General features: G+C 48.6%; 4 protein-coding genes across 9 annotated transcripts in view; 2 read left to right on the forward strand and 2 right to left on the reverse strand.

Moving 5' to 3' along the window:
* The window catches only part of ppfia2 (PTPRF interacting protein alpha 2), a 39,882-nt gene extending 38,701 nt beyond the window's left edge, over positions 1 to 1,181 (reverse strand). For all 4 annotated transcript variants that reach the window (XM_061667564.1, XM_061667561.1, XM_061667563.1 and 1 more), the window contains exon 1: positions 903 to 1,181. The gene's annotated coding sequence lies outside the window, so the exon portion shown is untranslated. The remainder of the gene's footprint in view (positions 1 to 902) is intronic.
* A 4,341-nt stretch (positions 1,182 to 5,522) lies between these two features.
* si:ch73-352p4.8 (cystine/glutamate transporter) lies at positions 5,523 to 10,806 on the forward strand. 2 transcript variants are annotated; one of them, XM_061667560.1, is made up of 12 exons: positions 5,523 to 5,848; positions 6,339 to 6,465; positions 6,730 to 6,845; positions 6,940 to 7,065; positions 7,133 to 7,232; positions 8,210 to 8,254; positions 8,323 to 8,446; positions 8,544 to 8,647; positions 8,857 to 8,953; positions 9,028 to 9,177; positions 9,249 to 9,426; positions 10,741 to 10,806. In XM_061667560.1, exons 1-12 carry the CDS (start codon positions 5,641 to 5,643, stop codon positions 10,743 to 10,745), a joined length of 1,380 nt encoding a protein of 459 aa, XP_061523544.1. In that variant the 5' UTR covers positions 5,523 to 5,640; the 3' UTR covers positions 10,746 to 10,806. The 2 variants fall into 2 exon arrangements, with proteins under 2 accessions (XP_061523544.1, XP_061523543.1); XM_061667559.1 differs by lacking the exon at positions 10,741 to 10,806 and adding an exon at positions 9,795 to 10,131.
* foxm1 (forkhead box M1) lies at positions 9,893 to 14,777 on the reverse strand. 2 transcript variants are annotated; one of them, XM_061667558.1, is made up of 9 exons: positions 14,604 to 14,777; positions 13,714 to 14,157; positions 13,238 to 13,434; positions 12,962 to 13,141; positions 12,763 to 12,882; positions 12,602 to 12,661; positions 12,238 to 12,283; positions 12,082 to 12,155; positions 9,893 to 11,373 (listed from the first exon to the last, which is right to left on the reverse strand). In XM_061667558.1, exons 2-9 carry the CDS (start codon positions 14,120 to 14,122, stop codon positions 10,711 to 10,713), a joined length of 1,749 nt encoding a protein of 582 aa, XP_061523542.1. In that variant the 5' UTR covers positions 14,123 to 14,157; positions 14,604 to 14,777; the 3' UTR covers positions 9,893 to 10,710. The 2 variants fall into 2 exon arrangements, with proteins under 2 accessions (XP_061523542.1, XP_061523541.1); XM_061667557.1 differs by having other exon boundaries at positions 12,754 to 12,882.
* A 320-nt stretch (positions 14,778 to 15,097) lies between these two features.
* On the forward strand, positions 15,098 to 17,182 carry rhno1 (RAD9-HUS1-RAD1 interacting nuclear orphan 1). Its single transcript, XM_061668039.1, is given in 4 exon segments — positions 15,098 to 15,206; positions 15,362 to 15,543; positions 16,089 to 16,169; positions 16,171 to 17,182. Coding segments are annotated over 3 exon segments (720 nt in total). The 5' UTR covers positions 15,098 to 15,206; positions 15,362 to 15,384; the 3' UTR covers positions 16,651 to 17,182.
* Positions 17,183 to 17,278: the final 96 nt, after the last annotated feature.

Here is a 17,278-nt window from a genome sequence, read left to right on the forward strand (position 1 = left end):
GGCGTCCTCTCACAACACGACAGCGTTAGCCACGCTGCTAATGTTTCGGAAGCGTGCGCGTTTATGAACGGGGCCGACCGAGATTGCGGCGAGCACTCGCATCGATTCAAAGGCAGGCAGCCCGCCGAGAACGCAACCCGTCGAGTCGGGCCGGCCCGATGCTATCAAAGAAATTCTCATGTCCGGCAACCGCTGATTTGGAATGAAAGCCGACGACGTCTTTTTCTGAGCATTTCTGGGATTCGAGTGCGTGGGAAATACGAACGGAAAGGCTGGTCAGAAAGTTTCGGATTGAGACTAAAGTATTGGGACATACCTCCGAATGGATCAATCAACCAATCAGGGAGAGCTGCTTCCTTTGTGGAAACATAGTTTGGAGCAGAACCCATTTGGAGTTTGGTGCGGAAGAACCAGCGCAATTTCTGCCACGGCTCACTTCCTGTATGTGTCCAAATATTTTTGTACATAATTACACATTTCCTTCTCGCGCACGCACAATTATTGGAATTCGATGCGCGCGTGTTCACTTCCTGCACGGTACGCGTCTCAATACTTTACTGTATGACCACACATCTGCTTTCCACACACACGCACACCAATTTCATGCATGCATGCATGCATGCTCATTCATTAAAAGAGCAGCGCGCGTGTGGATTGAAAAGCTGACGTCTCCTGTTCACCCTCGAGTGGGCATCTAATGCATGCGTGTGCGTTCATTCATTCAGACAGCCAAGCGGTATAGTGTGCGTGTGTGGGAGAGTTGGGGGGGGGGGGGGGGGGGGGGGGCGTGCACGCTCGGGTATTGTCTCAAGTGCATTACATCATGCCACCGAGCACCCACCCCCCGCAATGTCAAGCACGCGCACAATCACCTTGGCGATGTAGGTCAGGAGCGCGCTTACCTTCTCACCGCGCGTGTTCACGACGCCGACGCTCCGCTCGTCCGCAGCTTGCGCACGCTCTTCCGAATTACAAAAAAAATAATAATAAATTATAATAATAATAAAATATAAAAAAACACCCAAGCTGGCCTCAGTGGTACGTCCGATCGGCATAAAGAAGGCGCGGCCGGCGCGCTTCTACTGGCGCCGCCGCCACCACCTTCATCATCATCGTCATCATCATGGTCACGAACGACGTGCCCACGACGACATGTTTCCGGTGTCGCTTCGCGGCGAAGAAGAGCTCCAGGAGGAAGAGGAGGAGGAGGAGGAGGAGGAGGCGGCAAGCTGGGAGAGACCATTGATGGAGATGCAAGGGGGAGGAAGAGGAGGGGAGTCTTAAAGTTGCAGCTGTGCTTTTCATCCTCATTAAGGGTGCCGGCCAATCAGGAGGCGCGGGACACTTGATTAGGAACCCCCCGCAGATGCCGCAGTTCTTCGCACAGGTGGTCGTGTAAAACACATACTTGCATCGTCAAATATTGCCGGTTTTATTTTGATTGCTATGTATTCAAAGATATTATGAAATAAGCGAAAAATGTTTATGCTTAGTTGAATAAACTAATGATTGAATGAGAGATTTAAACATATCAATAAAAAAGGAATAAATACATTTGGAACACAATTCTGGGGGAACTGACTGTAATATACCCTTGTCTCTTGGTTGCCACGGTAACACCCAACTGTCCACCTCCACCGCCGCTTGTTTAGCCAGCAAGTTGCCTTCATTTCAAAATGGTACCTGAGAGCGCAAACACCTCGGGATTGACGTCACTATCCGTGGTGCTGAAAGCTAACTTGCTGCCATTATTCGCCTTGAGCTAACGACAAACTCCCGTCACACAAACGACTACGTTGACTATGGACGTCGGAACATTCTGCGACCTTCTTCCGGCCGAACGAAAGCGTCAATATATGCACGTTCGACAATGGAAGCGTTCCAGATGTTGCTCGGTGGATTACAGGCGAGAACTCCTGTTGCATGCGGTCCCGATTGGCCCGGGCGGTTGCAGTTGCCAGGCGACCATGCAGCTGGGGCCCGAAGCCCACAGACGGTCGCTAATGAAGATTTTTTTTTTATGCCTCGCACGTCCTGCTGCTGCACAGGTACATGCAGCCCGAAGAACACACACCAATTTACTGTACTTCCTCCACCTCCTGAGTGGATGTTGACGTGTGTGTGTGTGTGTGTGTGTGTGTGTGTGTGTGTGTGTGTGTGTGGCGAGACATCCCACTGGGGGAGCATTGAGGCAATCCCAATCGAAGCCGTCCACCGGCCGCCTCCGCTTCTTTTCCGTGCGCAAAGACGCAAACGAGAGTGTTGAGCGCCGCGCCGGATTGGCGCTCAGGTCGCGCACGGGCAGAAGCTGAGCCCCAAACATCTGCTCCACGATGCGCTTACGCCAGCAGAAGCCAAGGAAATGGTCACAATTTAAACCCCAAAAATAATGACCATTTTTCAAAAGCCCGTCCTTGAGCCGTCACCTTATCGTGGTGGAGGGGTTTGTGTGTCCCAATGATCTTAGGATCTAAGTTGCCTGGGGCTTCACGCCCCTGGCAGGGTCGCCCATGACAAACAGGTCCGAGGTGAGGGACGGCTCAAAGGCTCACTCCCATGATGAAAAGTATAAGTGGATCGAGGTTTCCCTTGCCCCGGACGCGGGTCACCGGGGCCCCCCTCTGGAGCCAGGCCTGGAGGTGGGGCTCGAAGGCAAGGGCGGAGCAGAGCCCGAAAGGGTAACGTGGGTCTCCCTTCCCACGGGCTCATTGGGGTCGGGTGCAGCGCGAGCCGGTCGGTGGCCGAAGGCGGGGGACATCGGCGATCCCATCCCCGGCTACAGAAGCTGGCTCGAGGGACGCGGAATGTCACCTCTGTGGCAGGGACGCAGCCCGAGTTGGTGTGCGAGGTCGAGAAGTTCCGACCAGACGCAGTCGGGCTCGCCCGCACACACGCCTTGGGCTCTGGTACCAGTCCTCTCGAGAGGGGTTGCCCTCTCGTCCACTCTGGAGTTGCCCACGGTGAGAGGCGCCCAGCAGGTGTGGGTATACTTAGTGCCCTTGACCCATCGTCATCATCAATACTTCAGACTGGCGAGGAGCAAAGAAATGGCAGCAGACAATTCCTCCCTCCTTTCTTCCTTCCTGTTGTGTCCAAACGACTCATCTGTGATGTTGGAACAAATGACTCATCACATTCGTGAATTCTTCATTTGATCCGAATTCTTCATTTTGATCCATTTGACTCAGCAGGACATTCCGCGTCCTTTCGCTGGACGTCAAGAGCGGCACGACGGAAGATGTCGTCGGAATTTACGGGAACAGTCGGAGTCCCTCCCGCCGTAATCCGCATTACGGGCTTATTATTTGGACTCCAGGGTGAGGTCGGGTTTGACCTTTTTCACACGGATGTGAAGTCAAGTGACACTTTCCTCTTCAAAACCGCAAAGAAATGTACCCATTTTTGTATTTACAACAAAAACTACAAAGATACATTTTTTTTTTTAACTACCAAACCATTTTCCCACTGACTAAATACAAAGGTAAGTTCCCATTTTTAAACTATGAAAAGTTCCCATTTTTGACATTTCCCATAATTATTATTATTTTTTTTTAAACTACAAAGAAAAGTTATCATCTTTTGGAAAAAAAATGTAACTACAAAAACTAAAAAGAAATGTTTCCATAAAAAAAACCAAAAAAACAACTAATACAATTTCAAGAAATGTTCCTAATTTGGGGTTAAAAAAAAGAAAACTACAAAAAAATGTTCCTTTTTTTTTTTTTTACTGCAGACATTTTCCCATAAAAACAAAAAAACTGCAAAGAAATGTTCCACCCCCCCCAAAAAATACAAAAACATTCCCAAAACATACAAACAACTTTTTTTTTTTTTCTCACAATAAAATGTTCCCATTTTCTATCCCGCGTGATGAACAAGCGTTAACGTCTCCACTTGAAAGTAGGAACACGCACGGGCCCTCAGTGAACATGCGGAAGGTTCCGGAAAGTGAATGACGTTCCCGGGATTAGCGGAGCGCGGACGCAAAAGGTCAGTCAAAAGTCAATAAGACAGCCGCCGACGTGGAAGATGAAAGAAGAATCGTTCGGCGTTCCGATCATTTGCCCTGACTGGATGTTCCCTCAACCTTCTGCGAGTTCGTCACGGCGACTTCCTGCTGGAGACGGGAAGGAAAGCCCGACAAAATGAAAAACAAACAAACTATGTTTAACGAAAAATATGTCCCATTTTTTAAATAGAAATTGGCCCGTTGAAATAAACTACACAGGAATGGTCTGGTTTCAGGAGGAATCTGTGACGTCCCTTTAAGTAATCCAAGGCCATTTTGGTCCTACTCTACTATGGCGGGAACTGAGGGGGGTGGACGCAGGCGTATCCTAGCAACAAGAAGCGGGCCGAGGTGTTTGGTCACGGTGACGCCACGCCGCCTGGAACGGAAGCCCCGCTTTGAAACGCCGCAGCAGCATCAGCATCAGCACCTTTGCCGCTTGTTCTTCTCCGGCCAAAATGGCGGCACACACATGGAGCGGCGCGCTTGACAGAGAACGGACAAAAGTATTGGGACGCGGGTTTCCGCCTTCAAATGGCTATTTCGCCCAAAGAAATATAGGGACACGGGTCAACCGGGACACCGCCATATATGGACAAAAGGATTGGGACACGGGTTGAGGCTTGAAAGTACTATAACGGCAATAAGTATAAGTAATAACCCAAAGTCGAACAAAAATACTAGGGTAAGGTATAGGCTTGAAAAAAAGATTCACTTCGTCCCACGGACACCATAAACCACAAAGGTTGATGGCTTCAAAACATTTGTTTGACCACAACATTATTTGGAAAAAAGTATTAGGACGCAGGTTTGTCTGGGACGCGATAATAAGGACAAAAATATCGTCTTGGCCTACTTGTACTGTGGGAGCGAGCGGCCGAAGCTCACGGAAAATCCGAAGCTCACTTCTGGAGCGAGTAAGGCCAGTTTCGCCTCCGCAAACTGGAAAAGACAAGAAAAGTTGGGGATTTTAAAAAAAAACTAACATCAAAAGGCTCTCATGACGAAGTAAAATAAATAAAAATGTGAGCTTACGCTGCCCTCTTGCGGAGGAGAAACAAAGTGCAGTAGTCCGCCTCGGCAGATGCATAACTCCAAGAAGAAAACAAAGTTGTTCGTCATCCGTTGCTCTAAACACGAATGGAGCAAAACATATAACCTGGATCAACACTTTGCATGATATTTCTCTCTTTTAAGTGCATCCTGCGACTATGAGAAACATTGCACAGTGTCACTGGCTTGTTTTCACACTTTTGTCAACGTTTTTACTGGCAAAATAACTGGAATGCGAGCCGCCACACATAATCAGTGCTGAGGGGTCTCGCCGGGCGGGTTGCTGCCCTCCTCCTCCTCCTCCTCCTCCTCTTTTTTGTTTCTCTGTCACACAAACCCCAAAACAAAACAGAGCGCCCCAGCATTTAAACGGCCAGTTTGCCCTCGAGGCCCGGGGGGAGGCCCCAGCTTTGTTCCCTGTGGTCGGGCTCGGGTGGGAGAGCCAATGAGTGAAGGAGGAAGTTAGGAGGGACAGAGAAGCTCGGGGAGGGCATCTTCGGCCGTTCGGTGGCCCCTTCGTTCCTCAACGTTGACGATCCTTTGCGTTGAGTTCATCCAACGAGAGCGAGGTCATCGGCATGGACGGGAGGCAGAAGAAGGAGGAGGAAGACGGCGAGGCGGTGCGCCTGCGGCGGGAGATCGGCCCGGTGCGCGCCGTGTCTTTCATCATCGGCACGGTGGTGGGCAGCGGCATCTTCATCGCCCCCAAGGGGGTGCTTGCGAACAGCGGCGGCGTGGGCCTCTCGCTGGTGGTGTGGGCGCTCTGTGGCGTGCTCTCCTTGCTGGGTAGGAACAGCCGGCAAGACAGGGCGCTAGGCAGCAAACTGCATCAGTTAGACGTGACTTATTAATTAACTCTTTCACTGCCAGCCTTCCCAGTTAACATGGATATTTGACTTCTCAAGACGTCAATGGCAGTGAATGTGTTAATCGTGACCTCTGATAGCTCCTGCCAAGCCATGACATCCATTCTCCGCCATCCCGAACAAAACTCGTCTCTCTGCTTGTTGACTTTCTGATTGCGTAGGCAGCCTGGTCAGGCGGCAAACTCCAGCCTGAATGATTGAATGTGCCCTCTTAATGTAAACAAACTATTGTGCAAAACGATCCCACAAAAAGACTTTGCTCTTTTTCTGCCCGTAGTTTCGATAGCAGCATGTTTAGGCTGCAAACGATTCACGACGGGAGTTCCAAGTGGTTGTACCGACGAGGTTTCTAAGGATGCAACACCGTAGCCACTAGCAACGCATGGTGATGTGTGCACTGTTACTATTAGGGGCGCTGTGCTACGCTGAGCTAGGCACCACTTTCACCAAATCGGGGGGCCACTACACTTACCTACTGGAGACCCTGGGCCCACTTCCTGCCTTTTTACGCCTGTGGGTGGAGTTCCTCTTCATCAGGTGGGTTATTTCAAACTAGTCCACTATGTAAAAATCACCGCAAAGGGATTTTTAAATGTAGCAGCTCGAGTTAGTTCCACTGAAAGTCCTTTGTAGTGACCAGGGAGTAGGCAATGAGTGAATGATTCCGAACGCAGTCGCTGGGTTCGGAATCATTCACTCGTGACCTACTCCCTCATCACTATTTCAGGATTTTTAGTTGACTTTTTATTCTTTTTTGTAAAATTCAAAATCCCTATGATGTCAAATATATGTTTTCTCCAGACCAGCCGTGGCCTCCTACGTGTCGCTAGCTTTCGGCCGCTACGTGGTGGAGCCGTTCTTTGCCCCCTGCGAGGCGCCCACGCCGCTCATCCGACTGGTCAGCATCCTGGGAGTGAGTAAGTTCCGCCCTCTCTTCCTTCTTCTCTTACCAACGATGCATTGCTGTTCAGATTTTCCCACTTACCCGCTTTTTTTTTTTGATCGCCGCAGCCTTCGTGGTGGCCATCAACTGCTGGAGCGTCACCGTGGCCTCGCGCACCCAGGTCACTTTGACCTTCATCAAGACCTTCGCCCTGGTCCTCATCATCGTGCCTGGCATCATGGCGCTGGCCAAAGGTGGGCTGCGGAAAGGCGACTCGGGTTAAAACGAGACCTTAAAACGTGGTTGTCGTCTTCTGCTCAGGGAAGACGGAGAACTTCCAGAAGGGATTCGAGCTTGAGGCGTTGACGCCGGATAGGCTGCCGCTGGCGTTTTACAACGGCCTGTATGCATACGGAGGATGGTGAGCGCGCGCACACCGAAATAAAACAAATAAGAACAAAATAAAGTCTCCCATTTAAACCCCCCCCGCACAAAAAAAAATAACATATTTACAATTTGCGCTAAAAGCAAAGTTGTCCAGAATAAATCCACTAAGGGACACATACAGATAAGCAAGTGAAAGTAATAGCAATTAGTGTGATAGTGTTACTTTTTAAATACAATTATAAAAAACACTGTGTGATATCTTGCGAAATTCAACTTTTTTTTTTTCAATAAAAAATTGTGTGATATCTGACAATGTTCCATTTTCCTTTACAATAGAAAAAAATCACTTGTTTTCATTAATATATTTACCCCAAAAAGTGATATCTTAAACAAAACAAAACTTTTAAACAAAAAAATAATGCAACAAGATTATTAGTAGTTTTTTAAATATTTTGTAACATTCAACTTTTGTTAATTTGTATTTTCTTTTCTTACTTTAAAGAATAGTGTTGTCTCTTTCCACATTTCTTTAATTCATAATTTACATTATAAGATTGAAATGTTCTTTTATGAATGAACACGCAAATGACAATGACAATAATCGAAACAAGTTTTGCTTTTTGTTTTTACCCCCCCACCCCATCTCGGATTAATTGAATTTTTCTGGGACCAAACTAGCCTTGAAACATTGTTTTCCCCCCCATCCTCAACTTCCACAGAAATAATGAATAATAAAAAAATAATAACAATAATTTTCTTTACAGGTGTGTCTCATCAAAACGTGTATATAAACGCAATCTTTAATAGATGAACAATACATTCATTGAATGAAATAAAAAAAAAAATGTTCAAGACTAACAATTCCAATATTTCCCAGTTGCCTTTTTCCCCCCCAAATCGTCGCTTGAGGGTTCGGCCATCACGGGCAGTAAACGTAATCACTCCAAAGGGATTAATCGCCCAGCCCGCCCTCAGGATCTCATTGACAGCTTACCTCTCTCGTCCCTTCAGGTTTTATCTCAACACGGTGACGGAGGAAGTCATCAACCCAAACAGGTACCTCTCCCACCCACATCAGTGTCGTTTTGGGAAAACCATTCAAATTTGCTGCGGTGCGGGCTCAGGACCATCCCGCTGGCCATCGTGTGCTCCATGGTGACGGTGACGGTGCTCTACGTGCTGGTCAACGTGTCCTACTACACGGTGATGACGCCCGGCGAGCTGCTACTGTCCGACGCCGTGGCCGTGGTCAGAAAGACGCCACGCAGTTCAAACGTCGTGAAGCCCCGGGTTTAACGAGCGAAGCCGCGGGCGTTACCCTGTGCTGTGCCTTTCCCCACCGCAGACGTTCGCCAGCCGTGCACTCCAGGGCATGTCCGCCGTCATCCCTCTGCTGGTGGCGCTGTCCTGCCTGGGAGCCCTCAACGGGGGATTCTTTTCCTCACCCAGGTGAGCCAATGTCGCGGTTCAAGATATCTTAGCAAGGGGTGAGAAAACCTTTGTGCTCAAGGGCCTCATTTGATGAATTTTCAAAAAAAAGGACACATCTTTACCATACATGTTTCTGAAACTAAATAAATAAAACACACTGCTACATGAATGCTACGCATATTACAGGACTTGTCTTACCTTTGCTGAATGCTTGACTTGTGTGGCAGGATGCTGTTTGTGGGGGCCAGGGAGGGCCACTGGCCCCCCATCTTCTCCATGATTCACATACGCAGACACACGCCGCTGCCTGCCGTCTTGTTCCTGGTAAAAGTTCGTCACAATCATTAGAAAGTCAAGAGCAGCGGCGGGATGCCACGTGTGGTTCCATCTGTGTCCAGTACCCGCTGGTGGTGCTGATGCTGATCACCGAAGAGATCCAGCACCTGATCAGCTTGGCCTCCTTCGCTCGCTGGTTCTTCATCGCCTTGGCGACGCTGGGGATGCTCGTTCACCGCTACAGATTCCCGCAGCTCCCTCGGCCTTTCAAGGTCAACTTTACCCCGGCGGTACACAAAGTCGCGCTGCGGTTTTGTCTGCGACTCACCGGTGGCGTTCGCAGGTCCCGCTGGTCATCCCCGTCACCTTCACCGCGGTGTGCTTCTTCATCGTGGGGCTGTCGCTGTACTCGGACCCCTGGAACACGGGCCGCAGCTGCGCCCTGACGCTGACGGGCGTGCCGGTGTACTACGCGGTCGTGCGCCGCTCCCGGCTGCCGCCCGGGTGCAGACGTGTGTTCGGTGAGTCGCGCCCCACACCTGACACGGATGCAGAGAACGGATCACCGATAAGCACGAGCGTTGCCATTTGAAGGCACTTTTCAAATGAGAAATATCTCCTTACGCATTCAAATGACCCAAATTAAATAGAACACATACAGATATCATAAAAAGTTATGAACACCACAGAAAGGTTAGTGACATAGGAACGTCGTGGAAAGGCTTTGCAGTGTTGAACATTGTAGAAATAGTCGAGTACATCCAAATTTAAGGTTTTACAAAATTGCCATCTATCAACGTCACCTAACACACAAACACAAATGGTTTAGAAGGCACAACAACAGAAAGCCTTCGTGACATGTCACGTTCTCTGCAACTCCTCTCCTCAGATTACTGCAGCAAGCAGCTCCAGATCCTTCTGGAAGTGGCCCAGCAGGACGTGAAGACCTACTAAGGACAAAACAACTTTTTCTTTTCTAAACCCATGTAGACAGCTTCGCTTTTTCTAGAGTACACAGTTATAAACATGAACACACGGTCGGACTATTTTTTACATTTTGTCTTTCAGCGTGTAACGCTCTACATGTTCGAATAAACGAGAGTACAAGTTGTGTTGAAAGGCAACAATATGTTTATTGTACCACCATAGAATAAGAACAATGATGGCAGGAATATTTCCATTGTGCTTCTTGGAGTCACTGCATGAACTAACACTGTTGAACTAATACAACCCTATTGCTACCAACAGTAGTGCTTCTTATTGCGCTATTTGTTTCAAATATCTTATTGCTAAACAACTTGCACCCCCAAAATGTTTTTAAACCCCCAAACTGGCAGGCGGAAGTATCTTTCCAGGCAACAAAGGACCCTCAACTTAAATAACAAAATGTGCAAATCAACATAGATTCAAATACACAAACAACAAAAGTGTCAACGAGGCAGTTCGTCTAAAGGACATAAAACAAAAGTGATTCAAAGCGCTGTCGAGCAGATGTGAAATTAAATGAAACGCTCGATGGAAAGATTTTTCGACTGTAAAGCAAAAAACAAGGTTCAATGGGAAGATTTCAACGGCCGAACGGTGTGAAAATGTGCAAAAGTGTGCATGTGCTGGTGTACGAGTAGGTGTGCGTGTGTATGTTTTGAGCACGCGCAAGTACGAATCTGCATGTACGTCCGTTTGTGAGTGCTTGCGTTTATGTATGCAAGGGTTAGGAGAGTGTGCATGTAGCTGCACATGTTGCGTGTGTGTGTGTGTATTTGCGTGACTGGCCAACAAACACCGATGGGAATTCAGCCCTGGGACTACTTGAACTGCGGGATGATCTCCGACAGGCTGATCTCCGACAGGTTGACGTCAGCCAAGCCCAGGTCGTGGATGTCCTCCAGGCTGAAGTCCACCAGGATCCTGCTCAGGCTGTCGCTGGTGGTGTCCAGCACCAGGCCCTCGGCGAGAGAGCGGTTGGCGGGCGGGGTGTCGCCGCCGTCCAGCAGCTCTCTGGAGCAGGCGCTCTGCCAGACGGGCGAGGTGGCGTCGGAGAAGAGGGCCCAGTCCTGGAGGGGGGTGCTGCTTAGGCTAAAGGCGGGGTAGTCGTGCAGGGGCGTGCGGATGGGGCTGAAGTCCAGCGCGCTCTGCCCGCAGTTCTCGACCGGCGGCTTGCTGGGCGTGGAGGAGACCAGGCGGCGGCGGCCCGCTTTTACGGGGGTCTCGTAGGAGGGGAGACGCCCCTCCTGGTGGTCGGCCTCGGCGTCCCGGCAGCTAGACGCGGCGGAGATGCCAGAGTCCACCTCCGAGTCTTGCGAGCACACCAGGAGCGGTTCTTCGTGCTGCGAGCGCACCAGACGCTGCTTGCGTCGGGAGCTGCCAGCTTGTTGTTTCCGGGCGAGCGCCTTGGGGCTCCCGCGCACCCGCTCCGCCTCCGCTTTCAACACCTTAGCTCGCGGAGCGTCATTCTTCGCAAGCGCCACCTGGTGGCCACACAGACGTCACAATCAGCACCTCGTCATTCACTTTGCTCCATAGGAAAGAGCCTCTCACGACCTATCAAAACTGTCCTGTGTGAAAGGGAAGGATAAGACAGATAATCCACGAAGTTGACAGCTTGCCGGGTTCTAGGGCTGTCACTAGCAAACATTTTTAAAACCGACGATTCTACTGATTCATCAAATAATCAGAAACCATTTTATTTTGCATGACAGTTTATTGCCAAATCTGTTTTTTTTCCCCCTATTAGTGTTTGTTTAACGATTAGTGTCGCTTCAACTGTATTGTTTAATGATTCAACGAGACCAAATGAAAATCGACTAATATCACACAAGAGGGAGTGACGACGTACTCGCCAACTTTTTTGAAAGTCACAGCTACTTCTCGGATACTGATTAAGGCTAAGAGCTATTAGTTTGAGCTACATTTCTGGGGTTGCTTCGGGTTCAAATGCACGTCACTTACAAGTTATTCATATTACAGCTGCATATAACCATCATTTTCCTAACAGATTCAATAAACTATGATTGTTTTCCCGTAAATTGATGATGAGTTAGTTGCTGCTTTGGACCCCAACATGTCAGAAAATGTGCCACCTTTGGAGCCTCTCTGCTCCTTTTGGCTTTGCAGGAGCTGCCGGCTACGTGGCGAGCCTGGGGAGGAGCCAACGGGAAGGAGGAAGACAAACACACCGTGGCGCTGAGGGGGAGCTGGACGGGGATCAGGTAGGAGGGCGTTCGGGGGAGGAGAGGTTTCAGGCGCTTCTCTGAACATAGGAACGTGGAAACAAAAATTTCAAGTCAAAACAGTTTGTTCTTTTTGTCTTTTTCTTATGTTTGAGAACTCACCACAGCCTGGAGGTGCTTTCTTGCGACCAGAAGGCATTTGCTGCTGCTGTGAGAAAAAGACGAACATTAACAACAGACGCACTACACACGAAAGATCCATTAATGTGACAGCAGACTTCAAATATAGCTGGGCGCTTGATCCATTTCACTTATTTTGTCAAGTATGCCGAACATTGACAAAGTCATGGTGCCCAAAGGGGGACCATCTCATGATATTCTTCAAAGATGTGCTTTTGCTTCATGTTTTCTTTAAAAAAAAAAAAAAAAAAAAATTGGATTTTTTTGGGGTGAAAAATGATTTGAAATGTCATATTGCCCAGTCCTAATTTCCAGGAATCAAAACAAGTGCAAATGCGCATCTTACTTGGTAAGGTGAAGACAGTACTGGCTGGGCAAAAGGGGCTGCCACTGGGTTACAACCGGGCTGCAAGAGAAACATCAATAAAGTTTTTTTTATTATTAAAAAAACATTCATGCTAGGCTGCATAAAGTTGAGTATTCAAATGCGAGTCAGACCCTGTAGACCTGATCCAAGGTGAGACCTCGATTGGCGTCCGGCCGAATGGTCCAGAAGGAAACTTTTCCATTGGGCGACATCTTTCGGAGGAACATTTTGTGCAAGGAGAGGTTATGGCGGACGGAATTCTGCGAGGAGAGAAGAAAAAAAGACTCCACAGTGAGCAATGGCGCTGATGACGACACAGCGGACGCTGGTTGTTAGCACCTTCCAGCCCCGCCTGTTCTCAACCCTGAAGAAGTCAAAGTGGTGCTGGAGCCACTTGTAGATCTCCTTCAGGGTCATGAGGCCGTTCTTGCTGCTGTTGATGGCAAACTGGATCATGGCCATGTAGGAGAAGGGCGGCTTTTCAGATGCGGCGTTTTTTGGGCGAGCGCCGGGGCCCGTCTAAAGACGTCAATGGCAGTGAATGTGTTAAATAGGCAGTCGCCTCGCGATCACAAACACACAACTGTTCACTTATGACAGGCAATTCAAAATAACCTTGGATGGTGAGCCACATGCTGCTTCACACACAGAATGCAGAATATTCGGTCTTCGTTCTAACACGGCCACTGCAGTCTGGTTCTCCTTATTGAATTTGTCGTCGCCAGGTCCTGGCTGCAAGGCGTCGCTCCTTTCCAACCACTGCATGTTGGTGAGGCTGTCGTCAAAACGGTTGCCGTCCTCTTCCTTTTGCACTGGAATGCGACAGAAAATGGACATAAACAAAACATACGCCTCCAAAGTTCTCGAAAGTAATTCACGGGGATTATAAAGACAAACAAGTAAACCCAGATGTTTCAACCAATCGTTCACCGTGCCACCCTATGTATCATAAATGTTGCTGAAGAAGATTTTGATGCCTTTTCCCAGCTGTATTAAGTTAACTATGTGGAATAAAAATACACATTGACCATAAACTGTCAACTTGTTGTGCTAAAGATGTGTTCAAGAAACTAATTAGAGTTCCTTAATACCTTGCTTGATTCCAATGAACGCCGCGCTTTGAGACACCCGCTGTCCCACCGCGCTCGCCGGAAAGCCGGCGGCCTCATCGGTCTGGCACAGCGAGCCCGAGTCCAGGCTGCCGCTCTCACCCAGGAGGATGAGCTTGTTGGGCCCCTGGACACCGCTCTCCTTGCCCTTGACGGCGAGCGCCTCGATGACACTGTGCCGCTCGCCAGTCTTGGGAATGACTACCACCTGTGTGCCGGGGAAGACGGGGTGATCCAGGACGCGCACGCCGTCCGGGAAGTGCTCCGGGGCGGACGAACTCGCCGGATCTCCTTGGGGCACGGACGCGTGCGGACTGGCGGGCGGGTTGTTCTGCTGAAAGGGCAACTTTCGTCTTTTGAGGATCAGGGGTCTCCTTGGGCTCCGTCTCATGGTCAAAGTGTTGTACAAAATGTCCTGCAGATATGCTGGAAAAAGACAAATAATTAGTTAAACATAAAGTTAACCTCGGGGGTACTGTGTCAATGTGTTATGGGTCTTTTTTCTTTGGTGGGCGGGCTGTAGGACAAAAGGGTTACAGGTAGGTTATAACAATGTTGGCGTCGAGTCTGCTCCTTGTACTTGTAGCTTCATCCCCAAAGCACATTTGTCATATTTGATGGAATTCGCATGAATTGGTCTCCCATTACTTTACGTGTGCTCCAATACCGTAACGTAGGTCGCCAGCTACGATCACATTAGCTTCTTGTTCACGAGATACTGTTTTACAAGAGCACCGAGCATGCACATTCAACCATTAAGGCGGAAACAACAGTTGTGTCCATGATCAGCGCGAAGGTTTATTGTTATTTGAAGAGATTGCCAAGCTAGGCTAACTGCGCTAAGTAACTGCAACAGCTAACCGAAGCCTCACCTTCACATTACGGCGACGGCCGCGTGTCCTTGGTGGATTCCTACTCGTCGCCAAAGTTAGTTGCGAAGTAAAAAGCTGACACAAACTCGCTTTAGTGTTTTTGACACGCAGCGTATTTTTCCCTTTTTAAAAAAAATAAAAAAAATAAACGTATTTCGAATTTTGGCGCTGGGGGTGTTGCGGGCTTGCCTTTGGTCACGTGGCTTGACAACAAACCAATGGCCAATCGGATGAAAAACTGGAGGTAACCTGGAAGTAGTTGTAGTTGTCTCGAACCTTCGAAGCTGCAGCCGTAAGACAAGAAAATAACGGCTCGATATACGTTGCATCTATGCACTCTCCAAAGTGAAACCAAATATAACCTCAAAATAAATGAACTTAGAGGCATGTTTTCTTTTTTTTAAACAAACGTGCATGGTTCGACAACCAACCAATGGTAGCCGGGCAGGGAAAAGTCCTGGCCAATGGGATGTGAAACTAGACGTAACAGGAAATACATTGGATCAAAACTTCAGGGTATCGAAAAGTCGAGCAAAAATAGCAAAATAACTGCCAAATATACGTTATATGGTTACAATGCAACGAAAGAAGATCATGTTTAAGGTGAGCGAACTTTGAGATTGGTCTTAAATACAACAGAGATCATGTTATCCTTGGAAGCGCGTCGTCAGTGTAGAACATGCGCCTCTCAAACTGCGATCGTGTCATGTTGAGATGAACTCAAAAGGAAAACACTCGACATCCTCCATATCCTCCAGGTCTGAGGACATGGTGTCTTTTAATGCCTCGCAAAAGCTCCAAGACTGCGAAGCCTCCGTTGCTGTTCGCCGAGCGGCCTGTGTGCGGCACCAGACTCCAATCCGGTCCTGAGGTCCGGGCTGCGCTGCACCCCAAACAATTCTTCACTGAAACGCAAACACGCAGCAACCTCGCCTCCTGGGTAACTTGACGTTTGATGGCGGTGCTTCTCCAACGTTTTAGCACCGAATACCACCAGAAAAACACTTACCTCTCAAATCAGGATCAGCAGTTAAAAGTACAGTAACATAGTAGGCCTACGGGTTCATCAATAACAGTCCCCCCCCCCCCCCTTAACATGGATCTTTATTTTTATCATTTATTTATTTCGTTTATTACGGTAAGCCAATTTAACATTATGCACGGGTTGAACAGTAAATATGGACGATTCAATTCAAATGTTTTGCAAATAAAAGTTCAATAGAAATTTTACTTGCATACAGTTTCAAAAATATAAACTTCCTCAAGATTAAATGCATATGTATTGTACTTAAATGGTAAATACAACTGAACTGTACTTCAAAATGTACTGTACTTGAAAAGCAATACATGTACTGGATTAAAATTTCAATGTTTTAAATGCAGTAAAATGGATTTATATTCATTTCAGTGAATCTTTCGCGTAATACTAGCGGGTTCACTCTTTTATGGCAAATAGTTAACTTGATTCCTTGTTTCTTTTCTCAGGTGAACCCACAGTTTGACACGCTTGTGGAGGCCGCAGCCCCGCCGGCGAGACGCGGCAGGGCGCAGGAAGCGCGACTCGGTCACCGGCATCCGGGACACTTGCGCCCAGTTGTTCAGGAAGCCCGCCGGCAAGTTCCCCTCGCTGTTGTTCCAGTCGAACGGGCACCCTCGACATCGGCACGTGGCGACAGCGAGCGGGAGCCGCGTGACGGACTCTGCGGGACGGCCGTTCAAAAGCGTCGCGTGCCAGGACGCGCCCAAAAGACGAGTCCTGAAAAAGCAGAATGACGCTGCCTCCTCCAACCTCTGGGCAACACCTAATGTGGACGCTCCAAAAGAAACACTCAAAGGCGGTGGCATCTCCTCGCCATGCGCACGCCGGCTCCTCGCTCTGCCGCGCACTCCGCCGAGCCGGCAGCCACCCGACGTGCTGGTGCCCGACACGCCCGAGCGCGACTACGGCCTGAAGGTGACCTGGAGGCGGCGGCCGCAGTCGATGGCCACGTTGGAAGCGAGAGGACGGCTGGCGGAATGCGACAAGCTCGTCGCCGGTTTACACTGAGACATGATTACTGTTTTTGTTGCGTATAAATCAGTCATGCAGCCATCTTCTTTCGCACTTCTCTCCGTTGGGGTCACAAGTGAGCCGGCGCATTCACGCTCATGTTCTCAACTACGGGCAAATTGGAGCCTTAAATGGCGCACGCAGGTTTTTGGAATGCGGGAGGAAGCTGCAAAAGCATGCAAACTCCACACATGAGATTTAAACCCGGGTTGATGCACTAAAGCTGAGGCAATTTGGAGTTTTCCAATATTTCTAAGGGTTTATTTATTTTTGGGGACATTACAGTGCACCTCTCTCGACCTCGTTTAAGCCAGCATCCAGGGATGATGTTCGTGTCTTCCGCTTTTTGCACCATAAAACTGTGAGGCAGCACCGGAGGCGTGCACTACATCTATAAAACAAGTTTAAAGGGGTTGTTTGACTTCATTATGTCTTGTATATCATTCATTTTGTAGACCAAGTGATTGCGTGACTTAATTATGTCTACTGTGTTACAAATGTTGTTTTGGTGTAGTTTCCCTCCGATCAACTGTGGAATAAATTATAAACATTGTCTATTTTATGTCAAAATAATGCATGGCAGCACGATAAAGAGGAGACGACTGTAAAATCAGCAGCAAACCTT

Source organism: Phycodurus eques, chromosome 22 (genome assembly GCF_024500275.1).
Source record: "Phycodurus eques isolate BA_2022a chromosome 22, UOR_Pequ_1.1, whole genome shotgun sequence".
In the NCBI taxonomy this organism is placed as follows: Eukaryota; Metazoa; Chordata; class Actinopteri; order Syngnathiformes; family Syngnathidae; genus Phycodurus; species Phycodurus eques.

Excerpts from the sequence above, each read along its gene's own strand:
- foxm1 (XM_061667557.1), bottom strand. The coding sequence starts at position 14,122 with ATGAGACGGAGCCCAAGGAGACCCCTGATCCTCAAAAGACGAAAGTTG. Across the intron at positions 13,142-13,237 it reads CATGTGGCTCACCATCCAAG|ACGGGCCCCGGCGCTCGCCC; the intron begins GTTATTTTGAAT and ends TGACGTCTTTAG. Across the intron at positions 12,284-12,601 it reads TACTGTCTTCACCTTACCAA|CAGCAGCAAATGCCTTCTGG; the intron begins GTAAGATGCGCA and ends TTTTTCTCACAG.
- si:ch73-352p4.8 (XM_061667559.1), top strand. The coding sequence starts at position 5,641 with ATGGACGGGAGGCAGAAGAAGGAGGAGGAAGACGGCGAGGCGGTGCGC. Across the intron at positions 5,849-6,338 it reads TGGCGTGCTCTCCTTGCTGG|GGGCGCTGTGCTACGCTGAG; the intron begins GTAGGAACAGCC and ends TGTTACTATTAG. Across the intron at positions 8,954-9,027 it reads TGCCTGCCGTCTTGTTCCTG|TACCCGCTGGTGGTGCTGAT; the intron begins GTAAAAGTTCGT and ends ATCTGTGTCCAG.